Raw genomic sequence first — 14,843 nt, 5'->3', positions numbered from 1 at the left:
ATTCCTTTAAATATTCCTTGCTGCTCCTTCACACTGTTGTCTATTTGGTGTTCACTTTATTTATTTTTTTGTCTCTGCCATCTATTCCATCTCCATATTCTTAAATATAACAGACATAGCTGTGTGGTAAGAAGCTTGCTTCCCAATCACATCATTCTGGGTTCAGTCCCACTGCCTGGCACCTTAGGCAAGTGTCTTCTACAATAGCCCTGGGCCAACCAAATCCTTGTGAGTGGAAACTGAAGGAAGCTCATCATATACATATTTGTATTTGTCTTTGTGTTTCTCCACCACCATTTGACAACCAGTGTTGGTTTGTTTACGTCTTAGTAACTTAGCAGTTCAGCAAAAGAGTTTCCTTCATTTACAATCAATTTAATTATCTAAACAAAACTTTTTCTTACCTATCTCAATCAAAGATTCAAGATCTGACTGGACAGTTTATTTGAAAAAATTTGAGAGACCACTTCCACACTGGGTGTGCTTTTATTCTTGCATCTTGCTGATGGCTAAATAAACTGCAACCAGTAGAATAATTATCCGACTCAAAGACATGAAACACAGTGGATATAACAAACTTGCAGACTTTATTCATATTCTTATTATTATCCATTCAGTGTTCGGCCACGGTTGACCAAATCTGTCAGGAATTGGTCAGATTATCAAAGACATGATTTTGCTCCAGTCTTATCTATGGCCACCAGACTTCTCTCTTGTTGGCTCAGACTACCTAGCTGTAAAGAGGTACTATAGATACAGACATAATACCACTATAACCAATGAGAACACTGCTAATTAATATGTTGTTTCGTTAGTTTCCAGTTAAAGGCTTGGTCCAGAGCAGGTGTATCTACACTTTAAGCTTGTTCCTGAAATTCTGTTCCAATCATTTAAAAGAATTTTGTCAGTCATTTCACCTCTACAAACTTCTTGTGATCTTCTTAACATCTTTGTTATTGTTTTTACAGATAACACCAATTTCTATAGAGCAGGAGACTCGACCAATCAGCTTCTGGGAGCGCCTTGAGAAAAGCCGTTCTATCTGGTGCCTGCCAGATATTGGTCGTATTGGTGCTGTTCATCTTCTCAAGGATGGAATTCCTGGGGTAAGACTTTACTTTATCCTTCTCCTCCTCCTCTTATTATTACTTCTTTGTGAAAACACATGGCCTTGTGGTTAGGGTGTTGCGCTCCCAGTCCCAAGATTGTGGTTTCTATTCCTGGATTGAGCGACCCTGCAATAGAAAGTGTCCCTTTCAGGGGGAATGTTTTGATCTTAACCTTGGAAACCAGAGTAACTGACCCCATGAATCCTTGGACTCAAGAAAATATTTACTCAAAGGCAGCAAGCTGACAGAAAAATCATTTGCAGAGTGGAGAAAATGCTTAGCAGTAAACTCAAGGTGCCAAGCTAGCAGAAACGTTAGCATATTGGGCAAAATGCTTAGCAGTATTTTGTCTGTTGCTACATTCTGAGTTCAAATTCTGCTGAGGTCGACTTTGCCTTTCATGATAAATTAAATACCAGTTGCATACTAGGGTCAATCTAATCAACTGGCCCCCTTCTCCAAATTTCCAGGCTTTGTTCCTAGAGTAAAAAAGTATTTCTTTTAACTCTTTATGTTCTGGTTTCAAATTCCACTGAGGTCAACTTTGCCTGTCATCCTTTTGGGGGTCAATGAAATAGGTACCAGTTGAGGACTGGGGTCAATGTAATCAACTAGGGCCCCCCCCCCCCCATCTGCCTTGTGCCACAATTTGAAACCAATATTGGCAGAATCGTTAGCACACTGGACGAAATGCTTAGCGGTATTTTGCCTGTCAATACGTCCTGAGTTCAAATTCCATCACGGTTGATTTTGCTTTTATCCTTTTGGGGTCGATAAATTAAGTACTGGTGAAACACTGGTGTTGAAGTAATCGACTACCCCCTCTCCTAAAATTTCAGGCTTTGTACCTAAAGTAGAAAATTATTATTATTATTAAAAGTGGTCAACTGGCAGAAACGTTAGCATGCTGGGTGAAATGCTTAACGGTATTTCACCTGTTGCTACCTTCTGAGTTCAAATTCCGCCGAGGTCAACTTTGCCTTTCATCCTTTCGGGGTCAATAAATTAAGTACCAGTGATAAATTAAGTATCCCCCAAATGGCTGCCCTTGTGGCAAAATTTGAAACCATTATTATTATTTATTATTATTGCCTTTGCACAGCTTCTAATGCTGGAGATGTACTACAGTGTCAGCTGTTCACAACTAGCAAACTAAGGTAACACCTCTTATTTTTCGAGCACCTTCCGGAATATTCGAGCGGTTCCAAGCAATGCTGTTTTCTGCAAGTGCTCCACCCTTATTGCAGCCCCAATTTGTTCCATGTACTTCTCAAGATTTTTATTCACTGTTCCCAGGAATCCGACAATTATTGGTACTACTACCACCTTTTTCATCGACCACAACTGCTTAACCTCTGATCCAGCATCGTTTACTTTCTTTCTCAATTACTTTCTTTCTCTGGCTCCCTATTCTCTATCTCATGGCTGCACTGAATCATAAAATCCCATAGCATCTTTGCATTATCATTTTCGATGATGCCCTTGGGTTTGTAGTCATACCAATTTTGTGCTCTGTCAAGTGCATAAGCCTTGCTATATTGTCATGGCATCTCTTATATTCCTTCTGGGCCAGTGACGTACGTTGGCTGGTAATATGTCATACAATTTCAAGTGGTGTACATTGGCTGGTAATGTCATACAGTTTCAAGTGGTGTACATTGGCTGGTAATATGCCATATGGTTTCACCATTTTGTCCACAGATTATTATTATTGGTAAAGTGGTAAACTGGCAGAATTGTTAGCATGCCAGGCGAAATACTTAGCGCCATTTATTGGCACCAGAATTAATAATAATAATGATAATAGTAACAACAATAATTATTATTTCAAATTTTGGCACAAGGCTAGCAATTTCGAGGGGATGGGTAAGTTAATTACATCGATCCAGTATTCAACTGGTATTTTTCAAAGTTGATCTTGGCAAAATTTGAACTCAGAGCATAAAGACACAGATTATCACTTAGCATTTTGCCCAGCAAACTGACAATTCTGCCAGCTTGTCGCCTTAACCCTTTCATTACCAACCCGGCTGAAACCGGCTCTGGCTCTCTAGTACAAATGTCTTGTTTTCATAAGTTTTGAATTAAAATCTTCCACCAAACCTTAGTCACAATTTATGTTCCTAATTACTAGCTGAGTAATAATAACTAAGTGATTTTACTAAATTCTTTGTTATATTTAAAATTAATTGAAAGAAACACAGAGCATCTCAAAATAAATACAGTAATGAAAGGGTTAACCCTATATAGCATTCAGATTTCTCTGACAAATGTAATGCTTACTTATTCACATTGTTTTGAATTAATCATGGATTATCTCACAGTTTTGAGATTTCGATGATGTGTTTGTTTATTTTTAGAATGACATTGTAGGGTAGGTGTGAGAGGCTGGATCTGACTATTTTGAACATAAAACAGGTAGAGTATTTGGGGTGGATATGGGTGGTTTGAATAGTTTAAATAGTTAAGTTAAACAAATATTACTTTCTTTATTGCCCACAGGGGGCTAAACATAGAGGGGACAAACAAGGACAGACAAAGGGATTAAGTCGATTACATCGACCCAGTGCGTAACTGGTACTTATTTAATCGACCCCAAAAGGATGAAAGGCACAGTCGACCTCGGCGGAATTTGAACTCAGAACATAACAGAAGGCAAAATACTAGTTAAACAAATATTAATTATATTTTCATACCATTCTTGGTGTGGCTGTGTGGTAAAGAAGTTTACTTCCTAACCACATGATTTTGAGTTCAGTTCTACTGTGTGACTCTTTGGGCAGATGTCTTCTGCTCTAGCCTCAGGCCAACCAAAGCCTTGTGAGTACATTTAGTAGATGGAAACTGAAAGAAGCCCATTTTATACATATATTTGTGTGTGTGTGTGGTCTTGACATTGTGTGATTGTTGTAAATGAGTGTCACCAGTGTAGACGTGATGGTGTTCATTTCCAGCCTTTTGTAGAAACGGATGAGGATTGGCAGCAAAATGGCATCCTGCTGTAGAAAATCTGCTACAACGTATTCCAGCTGATCTATGCAAGCATGGAAAAGTGGACATTAAAACATTAGTGACGATAAAGACTTACCATCTGCCTCAGTCTACTACCAATGTGGTCCTTAGCTATTTATATCATTAAATGGAAGACAAATAATCTTAGCATAAATTACTACTTATCCCTTTTGTGCTCCTTTCTTAATCATCCATCCCAGTGGCCACTGAAATACGAGAAAAGTTTTTTTAAGAGATGTGTCACTTGTCAAGGGAGATAACCATTAGAAGGTAAAATAGTCCATAAATTATCTTTATAAATTCCACACTTGTACACTTCAAATTGTAAAGGTAATTTATGGACACACTTTATTTTATTATTTGTTTTTGCAATTTCACTAATTAATTTTCACTATGTATTATATTTACAGATGTTTATTGTACGGCAATCAACTCAAAAAAGCTCAATGGCTCTGTCTGTTCACTTGTCGCAGTCAGATGGACCTGTTGTAGAACATTACTTGATAGAGAATTACAGTGACTCTCCACATCTGCAAGGCTCGGACAAAACGTTTAACAATGTGCCTGAACTTATCTATAATTACTGTAAAAACTTGTAAGTATTTACATGTTTAAACAATGTAGATGCAAATAAAGTTTATGTGAAAGAGAATGCTAAAACGAAGTCCTAGGTGGAAGAATGCTCTTCTATGTAACTTTTATACTTGCTCCATGTTACCACATGTTCAGTTTATTGAAATGTATTTAATTAAATGGGAAAGTTACTTTTTACAACATCTGTTTTTTAATCATAATTAAAATTATTGCTTCTCTGGGCGTTGAAACACTGGCAGCTGACTTGGTAAGAAAACCACAAGATTTTCCGTTCATCTTTCCAATAACAACTTTGGCCAACTTTTTGAATTCACGATCACTACCACTCGTGGACACAAATATAACATCATGAAACAGCACAATGCCCATAACTTTCAGAAACATTTTTCAAACTTGAAATTGCCAAAGCATGGGAAAAAAAGCACCTACATAAGTTGTTGACTGCCAGGCCACTACATCCATAAAAAATTCCATGATTCCTAAAATTTATCATTTTATGTACACTACATATAGGCTCAGGAGTGGCTGTGTGGTAAGAAGCTTGCTTCCCAATCACATGGTTTCAGGTTCAGTCCCACTGTGTGACACCATGGGCAAGTGTCATCTACTATGGCCTTAGGCTGACCAAAGTCTTGGGAATAGATTTGGTACATGGAAACTGAAAGAAGCTTGTCATGTGTTTGTGTGTGTGTGACTTAGTGTCTGTGTTTGTCCTTCACCACCACTTGACAACTGGTGTTGGTGTTTTTACATCCTCATAACTTAGCGGTTCGGCTAAGTATTAGGCTTTGGCTGACTGGTCCTGTGCCGGTAGCACATAAAAAGTACCATTCGAGCGTGGTCAATGCCAGTACTGCATGACCGGCCCTCGTGCCAGTGGCACATAAAAAGCACCCACTACACTCTCGGAGTGGTTGGCGTTAGGAAGGGCATCCAGCAGTAGAAACGTTGCCAGATCAAATTGGAACCTGGTGCGGCCTCCTGGCTTGCCAGTCCCCAGTCAAACAAGCCAACCCATGCCAAAATGGAAAGAGGATGTTAAACGACAATGATGATGATGAAACCTCGGGTCGATTTGTTTGACTACAAACCCTTCAAGGTGGTGCTCCAGCATGGCTGCATTCCAATGGCTAAAATGAACAAAAGATAAAAGATCCATGTATTTCCAGGTTTCATCATTGTCTGTCATATATTTGTTTTCCTCTTTTAATGTCCTCTAATATGTTGTGGTGCATCTGAGCACAATATGCAGTAAGCTCATTAACCCTTTCGATACCAACTCGGCTGAAACCAGCTCTGGCTCTGTAGTACAAATGTCTTGTTTTCATAAGTTTTGAATTAAAATCTTTCACCAAACCTTAGTCACAATTTATGTTCCTAACGCTAGCTTAATGATAACTAAGTTATTTTACTAAATTCTTTGTTATATTGAAAGAAACACAGAGCATCTCAAAATAAATACAGTAACGAAAGGGTTAATGTTATTGTAATTATTATAAGGCATTGAGCTGGCAGAATCGTAAGCCAGGCAAAATGGATAGCAGTATTTTGTCTGTCTTTATGGTCATAGTTCAAATTCTGCCCATGTTAGCTTCACTTCTCACCCTTTTAGAGTTGATAAAATAAGTACCAGTTAAATAAACATTGGGGTCGATGTAATCACCCCGCCCCCAACCCCAAAATAATTGCTAGCCTTGTGCCAAAATTTGAAATAATTATTATAAGGCAGCAAGCTGGCAGAATCGTTAGCATGCCAGGCAGCCTTTTGGGATTGGTAAGAACCAGTTAAGCATTGGGGTCAATGTAATCAACTGTCTTTCCCCTGTCCTTCCCCCTAAAATTACTGGCCTTGTGCAAAAATTTGAAACAATCTATATATATTCACTCATTAATAATTGTATTGTGATTTTTTTTTTTTCTTTTTGTGTTTCAAGGGAAGACCTCCCCCAGTTGTTGGTGCTACCTGATCCAATTCTCAAAGCTGAAACATCACAGCAACTTACTTCATTAGCTTTGTTAGGCCAAGGTAAAGAATATTTTTTTAATATAGTTCAATATTTAAGAGATGAGGAATTATGTACATTGTTTACATTATCTACATTTGACAGATATTTGTCTTCATCTTGTTTGTTGTTAACACATTTCGGCATATGGCATAATGGTTAAGAGCGTGGGCTACTAACCCCAAGATTCTGAGTTCGCTTCCAGGCAGTGACCTGAATAATAATAATAATAATAATAATAACAACAACAACAACATCGAAAAATACCTTAGGAATGAGAACCCTGGTTCGAAATTTCTCCAAGACACCTGATGAAGGCTGGAGGGTATATCAGCCGAAACGTGTTAACAACAAACAAGGTCAGGACAAATATCCGTCAAATGTAAATAATGAATATTTTTTTGTTCTAAATATTAAAGTTAAAATACTTATGTGTAGTGACAGTAGTAGCAGCAGTCCCTACTGATTCACCCTTACAACACTTTAGAAAGAAGAGAAGTCCTAATTCTTTAATTAAAGGAGAAATGTTGCTAGACTACCTCAGATGTGATGTTGGTACTAGTTTTACCAACATTGTAATATATTGGACTTCATTAACCAAGTTGTATCATCTCTACAGCAAAGAAACCTGTTATGTTTCTTTCCTCTTCTCTCATACTTTTAGCCTCTCATCTCCTAGCACAAAATTACATCTCCCCTCTTTAATGTAACCCTGCTCAGTCAAGAGGTTTGTCATTTTGCAAGCTGCACGATAACTTGAATAGTGCTGGTGTTTCATGAAAAAAGTACTTGGTCCACTCTGTAAAGCAGTTGGTATTTGGAAGGGTTTCCGGCCCTAGAAACTATGCTAAAGTGGAAGCTGGAGTAGGATGCAGTCCGTGGATCTGTTGGATCCTGTCAGATCATCCAACCCATACCAGCATGGAAGGTGGATGTTAATAGATGATGCTGGTGGTGGAACCTGGTAGTTGGTGAGGATTCATTTAATAGCTGATGCAGCTAATGTTTGAGACCAACCAAAATCACATTAATTTAGTTCACTCACACAGCACATAAATAGATTATTAGATTAATAATAGGAACAGTCAAGTTACTGGAAGCAAAATGTCCAACATTTTAAGCTTGTGGTTGATATTTCTGGCTTATAATAGATCCTACCAAAATATGGCAGGAATATATTTGTTTTCTAAATTTAACCGTAATTTTATTATCTCTGAGGAATGGGACTTTGTCACTTTTATGGGTTGTATAGGTTTACTTGGTAAAAAGCAAGTGTTTAATACATATATTCATATATGTATTTGATGATATGGTGGCAAGCTGGCAGAATTATTAACACACTGGGGTTCATCTCTATGTTCTGAGTTGAAGAAATAAGTACCAGTCATGTACTGGGGATGAAAGTAATCAGCTACCCCCACCCCACCCTGGAATTTCAAGCCTTGTGCCTATAATGGAAAGGATGTGTGTATTGGATGACTCAGAAGTTGTTTTTAAGTTGTTCTAAATTCATAGGTTGTCTTATAAACAATGTATGAAATTTAAACCTTTTTGAATTAATATCTGCATGTACAATATGGGCAAATGGTTAACCCTTTTGTTACCAAATTCCTGTTGAAATGCTTTGTTTTAATTAATTTTGGTAATAAGAGGTTAGTAAAATGAATTTATCATTATTAAACTGGAGTTTGGAACTTTAATTAATAGGAAATTTTTACAGGTGGGCTTAATTTAGTTCTCTTTAACCCTTTTGTTACCATATTTCTTTTGAGGCGCTCTGTGTTTCTTTCAATTAATTTTAAATATAACAAAGAATTTAGTAAGTTATCATTAAGCTAGTGTTAGGAACATAAATTGTGACTAAGGTTTGGTGGAAGATTTTAATTCAAAACTTATGAGAACAAGACATTTATTTGTACTACAGAGCCAGAAGTGGTTTCAGCTTGATTGGTATTGAAAGCGTTAAAACAGGAAGTTTGTGTCTTAAGTGGTTTGGTATCAAAAGGGTTAAGAAGTTTCACAATCATGAGGGTCCCTGTTTAAACCCGCTGCATTTTAGACAAATGTCATTTCTATGTTCGAGTCAATCCAGACCTTGTGATTGAAATTGGGTAGATGGAAACTGTACTGAAGCCTACCGGGTAGATTGTACTTGTAATTCAAGTGGTACAGCTTTGGGACCACATGAAATGCACTGGTACTGGTGCCACAGAAAATGCATTGGTGCTGGTTCCATTTAAAAAGCTGTAGTGCTCGCGCCACAGGAAAAGCACCCAGTACACTCTGTTAAGTGGTTGGCATTGGGGAAGGACATCCAGCTGTGGAAACTATGTCAAAACAGACAATGGAACTTGGTGCAGCTCTCCACCTTGCCTGCTCCTGTCAAACCATCAAACCCATGCCTGCATGGTTAAAATTTAAATTAGTTTTCTCGTGGACTCCTTTCAATATGCTTATCCTTACGTATGTGTGTGTATATGTGTGTGTATATATATATATATATATATATATATATATATATGAAATTTTGAATTTAGTTCACAGGCCCCTAGTACTACATTTGTGGACCAGCAGGGGTCCATGGACCTGAGGCTGGGAACCACTGGTATACATGTCTGTGAAATATTCAGCCACTTTCATGCTAATCCAATGAGTCTGGTTGTTTGCTTGATCAAAGAACTAAAGCCATCTGGTTGGAGATTTTGAACTGAAATTCATTTTATTATTTGATATAATCTGCTCTTTGGGTAAATTTTTGAATTTTATACTAGATGTATAAGCTTAAGTTTTTGAAGAATTTTAGAAGGTTGTGTTATTACAATGGAATTTATAATATTGCAAAAGAAGGAGGGGAGTGTGTTTTTTAGAAACTTTTTATCTTAATCTCATATTTTTATGTTTCAGCTTTCTGGACCTCGGACATTATGAAGAAATCTATATCTGCTCAGAAAAATAAATCTGAGAAATGTAGTCTCCACAAGTCTTTGAGTGAGCCAACAAGTATGTCGTCGAAAGCATTGAATGGAAACAAGTTGGGCCAAGTGCCACCACACAATTCAACGAACACAATTCCCGCTGGAAGCACTGGTATCAGACTTACAGCTAACCATAAAACGAAACCTTTGACTAATTACAAAAGCAAATCTAATTGCCCTAATGCAGGATGTTGCAAGTCAAAGTCCAAAACATCATGTTCAGATTCTCATCTCGTAACATCATGCATCTCCAAGACAAACCAGCAACAACATTCTGATGGCAGTAGTAGAGAAGGTAGTGTTGTTGACATGAAAGTTCACCGTTCACATACACATCCACAAATCAATACTTTAAATTTACCACAGACTGAACTTCAATCAGGTCCTGCCATTGATCATCTTTCTGTCCCCCAATACTTTCATAGTAACTTGTCAGATAAACTTAGTGATTATGAAGATGTTTGGAAAAATTCTCCATCAGTTAAAAGTGCAGATATTGATGGTTCCAGAATGTTCAGTGATTCAGAAGCAGAAAATAACTGTACGCTATACATCCCTAAAAAAAATGCAGATTCACAGACTGAACAATTATCTGTGAGCCTGATTGGCTGTGTTAGTTCTGAAAAGCAAAGAGAAGATCTGTATGCAAAATCTTCACATGATGTAAGCTTCAAACATCAGAAAGCAATTGAAGATTTGTACAGTAAATCAGCTCATGATATTAGTTATAAGTTTAAAAAAGCTTCCAGTCCAGATAATTGTCGAAATCCTACCAGCAAAATGCAGCACAGTGCTGTTACATGGCCATCTCAATCTACTTCATCTTCTCATGTTGAAGGTCGTATCACCCGACGAGGCTCTACAGGTCAAACTGTACAATATTCTAACAAGTGTTCATTGATAGAAACTTGCCCAAAAGCTGTCGAGCTTCAGAAGAGAAATTCTTTACAAGATGAACTGAGTTGTGATGTGGCAGACATAGCAAAGTGCAATGTAAACATGACTGGTTCTGTGATCTCTTGTGAGAAGACAGATCAACCAATGAACAAATTCTCTGAAAAGACAAAACCCCCGCCCTTACATAATGTACCATATGTTCAAAAATCTTCCGATGGAAAGACCAAAAGTCCTGTCTACACTGAGCCCTTTGACTCTATAGGGGTCAATTCAGTGATATTCCCACCTGTAAGCTCTGCAAACAAACAAGTTTATGGACAGAAATCCACACTACACAACTGTCGGGAACGACGTAAAAATCGTATCTCACATCAACCCACATTAGAAACTATTTATTCACCTTCAGTTACACCAAATACCACCATTTTTTCTTTTGATAAATACAAGATCAAAAATGGTAAAACTTCAAGTGATATGAACAATAATGCTAACCAAAGTTTACAAATGCCTTGTTACTATAGTCAGAATGAAAACCACAAAAAAACAGATAAAATTGAGCTCAAATACAGTGATAAGGGTTCATTACATAATATGTGTTCAAAAGTTGCTGATAACATATTACTAACGATGAACGTGCATGAGAGTAAGTCAAATAGTCAGACATTGCATAAATTCCCTGTGAATCCCAAAATCCCTGCTAAAGATATGGAGTCAAATTTCTCCACCTTAGAAGATTTGATATCTCCCCAACTGACATTAAAACCCATGGAACAACCAAATCTGATCATTTCCTCTAAGACATCCGAATATGATAATCTAAACCAATATCGAGCTGTATCTCTTGTCAGTGATGCAGGAACGGTTTTCTCGAAACCATGGGACAGTGAAAAATGGGACAACATTCTAAAATGCGATGATCTTAGTGCTTTGCCTTTGGTTAACCCATTCGAACGAATTCAAGAATGGCAAGAATTAAGCCAAAATTATACTCAAAATGCAAAAGATAGCGCTAATTTTCAGAACAGACATAGCATGACCTCAAGTTGTTCACATGTTGAAGGTACACCTCTTCCAGACTCTGTGAAGGCTCAAATGCTTGAACACAAAGTAATGAAGGAACTTATTGCCAAAGCAGAAGACAAAGAGAAACTACCAATGTTATCACCAAATGAACCTTGTAAGTTATTAACCGTTTCCTCTTTACCATTTTACTGTTTTTATATTTTTGCTTTTGTTTATCTAAATTGCTATTTGATCCAAAGCGAATTCCACTTTTCCTTTTCTAGTAGACTCAAATATCAAACTTCTGAAGGAAACTGCCAAGTTTGGTCAAGTTAATTCAGGTTTAGTTGTGGTGGGGTTTCAATTAATTGTAGCCATTTCATTATAAAATTGTTGCTTTATGCTTCCACATCATCGTCACCATCCTCATTACCACCATCAACATCACAACCATCACCACAATCGCTGGTTATTATGGTTACAGGAATGTCTGTTACTTCTAGTAAATTTTTCATGTATTACTGTAGGTGTTTGTGTGTGTGTGTGTGTATATATATATATATATATATATATATATATATATATAACTGGCCTGTTTAACCCTTTCGTTACTGTAATTTATTTTGAGATGCTCTGTGTTTCTTTCAATTACTTTAAATATAACAAAGAATTTAGTAAAATAACTTAGTTATCATTAAGCTAGTGTTAGGAACATAAATTGTGACATAGGTTTGGTGGAAGATTTTAATTCAAAACTTATAAAAACAAGACATTTGTACTACAAAGCCAGAGGTGGTTTCAGCTGGGTTGGTATCAAAAGGATTAACCACACCTCTACATTTGGGCAGGTAGACATTAGAAGCAGTTGGAAGGGTGTGGATTGAAGGAAATTTAGGCTATTATCTCTAGCATATAAAGCAGCCATACTGAGGTTTCCTTCTCTTGTGTCTTTTGCTGATTATTTTTCTTATTAACCCTTTTGTTACCGTATTTCTTAATTATCATTAAGCTAGTGTTAGGAACATAAATTGTGACTAAGGTTTGGTGGAAGATTTTAATTCAAAACTTATAAAAACAAGACATTTGTACTCAGAGCTAGTTTCAGTCGGTTTCAGCCGGATTGGTATCGAAAGGGTTAAAAGTACTCCTGAATTGTTGGCCAATATGCTGCACTTAAGAAGACCTATTGAGTGAAGTAAAGTCAAATTAAATCAAAATCAAAATGGAAATTGTAGTTGTGGCTGATACCAATTCTGCCTGACTGGCTTCCCAGCGGCATGTAATAAGCACCATTCAAGCGTGGGTCAATGCCAGTGCTGCCGGACTGGCTCGCCATGTCGATGGCACATAAAAAACACCATCCAAATGTGGTCGATGCCAGTCCCTCCTGACTGGCTCCTGTAGCTGGTGGCACATAATAAGTACCCACTACACTCTCGGAGTGGTTGGCATTAGGAAGGGCATCCAGCTGTAGAAAACTTGCCAGATCAGATTGGAGCCTGATGCAGCCATCTGGCTTGCCAGTCCTGAGTCAAACTGTCCAACCCATGCCAGCATGAAAAATAGACACTAAAGGATGATGATGATGATGATATGTATCTATAAGGATTTTCCTTGTTTCAGTCATTAGACTGTGGCCATGCTGGGGTGCTGCCTTGAAGAATTTTTAGTCAAATGAATTGACCCCAGTACTTATTTAAAGTATGCTACTTATTCTATCAATCTCCTTTTGCTAAACCACTAAGTTAACGGGGATGTAAACACACCAACACTGGGTGTCAAGCAGTTGTAATACATGCACGCGCTGTGGGCTTCTTTCAGTTTCCATCTACCAAATTCACTCACAAAGCTTTGGTCAGCCCAAGGCTATAGTAGAAGACATGGGCCCAAGGTGCCACACAGTGGGACTGAACCCAGCAAGCTTCTTACCAGGCATCATCATTGTCATCATCATCACAATGCGACAGTTCCAGTCAGGTCAACACAATTCTTCTGTAAAGTTCCTTTGATATTTTATTGTTCTGAAAATTTTTGAATTAATTTTCAACCCTTTATCATTTCATTGTAGATTAATCCTAATTAGTTGTTTGTTAATTGAAATACACAGATAACTTTAGGACAGGAAAGGATCACTTTTGGCCCTTGAGCCAAAAATGGGCCACTGAGATATTTTCTGTGTGAGCCTAAAGCCATTTCTAAAATGTTCCAAATTTCATGTATTTGAGGATCGTTGAGCACTTGATGGCTTTTAAACAGTGTTTGTTTTATGTTTTGTTTATATAAATGTCATTAATAATGGAATTATGGGAAGGGTAGAAACTGTACAGAAGCAGGCATTGGAGCATGATGCAGTCTTCAAACTTATTGAATCCTACATGCTTTACATTATTTACATTTGACAGATATTTATCCTCATCTTGTTAACACAACGTTTTGGCTGATATACCCTCCAGCCTTCATCAGGTGTCTTGGGGAAATTTCAAACCTGGGTTTAACAACAACATCAAAAAATACCTTAGGAATGAGAACCCAGCTTCGAAATTTCCCCAAGACACCTGATGAAGGCTGGAGGGTATATCAGTCAAAACGTTGTGTTAACAACAAACAAGATGAGGACAAATATCTGTCAAATGTAAATAATGTACATAATTCCTCATCTCTTAAATATAGAACTGTATTGTTGAATCCTGTCAAATTATCCAACATTTGCCAGTATAGAATGATGATTATCTTGATGGTTAAGGTTAGGAAGCCATGAGCAGAAGTGAACCATTCCATTAAGAAGTTGTTAATCTCTGCTTTAATAGAAGGAAATATAGACTCCCACACATACACACACAATGCTATCTTGAGGCATGGATACATTGGACAGTTGCCCACAGACCTCATGAGTTTAAGGGCTCAATTCTCATCTATGTTTGCTGTCAATAAATAAATTTACTATTAGAGCCAGGGTATTGATTTGTCTGTGACCTATGTTGCTAAGACAGCCATATGTACACATATCAATAATTCAGTTTTCTAGTTGCATTGTTAATGCTACTGGTTAAGGCATGAACATCACAGCCTCTCATTACTTAAGCAAATATTTTTTATTGTTTTGATATTTAGACAACTGGCATTTCAGACATGCCTCTAATTTATTTTCTGATGTTTGTTAATTAGTTTCTATCTCTCTCTATCTCTCTCTCTCTCTCCCTCTCTCCCTCTCTCCCTCTCTCTCTCTCTCTCTCTCTCTCTCTCTCTCTCTC

The 14,843-nt window shown here is 37.4% G+C and overlaps 1 protein-coding gene across 1 annotated transcript in view; it reads left to right on the top strand.

Annotated features, from left to right (window-relative positions):
* The window catches only part of LOC106875870 (uncharacterized), an 86,848-nt gene that overhangs the window by 41,123 nt on the left and 30,882 nt on the right, over window positions 1–14,843 (top strand). The window contains exons 4-7 of the mRNA XM_052972036.1: window positions 969–1,106; window positions 4,532–4,716; window positions 6,650–6,741; window positions 9,623–11,767. Of these exons, the coding sequence (XP_052827996.1) occupies window positions 969–1,106; window positions 4,532–4,716; window positions 6,650–6,741; window positions 9,623–11,767 (2,560 nt within the window). The remainder of the gene's footprint in view (window positions 1–968; window positions 1,107–4,531; window positions 4,717–6,649; window positions 6,742–9,622; window positions 11,768–14,843) is intronic.

The sequence above is a fragment of the Octopus bimaculoides genome, chromosome 12 (assembly GCF_001194135.2).
Source record: "Octopus bimaculoides isolate UCB-OBI-ISO-001 chromosome 12, ASM119413v2, whole genome shotgun sequence".
Taxonomy (NCBI): domain Eukaryota; kingdom Metazoa; phylum Mollusca; class Cephalopoda; order Octopoda; family Octopodidae; genus Octopus; species Octopus bimaculoides.
The sequence above is the reverse complement of the archived record's forward strand: the minus strand, read 5'-3'. Positions and strand labels throughout refer to the sequence as shown.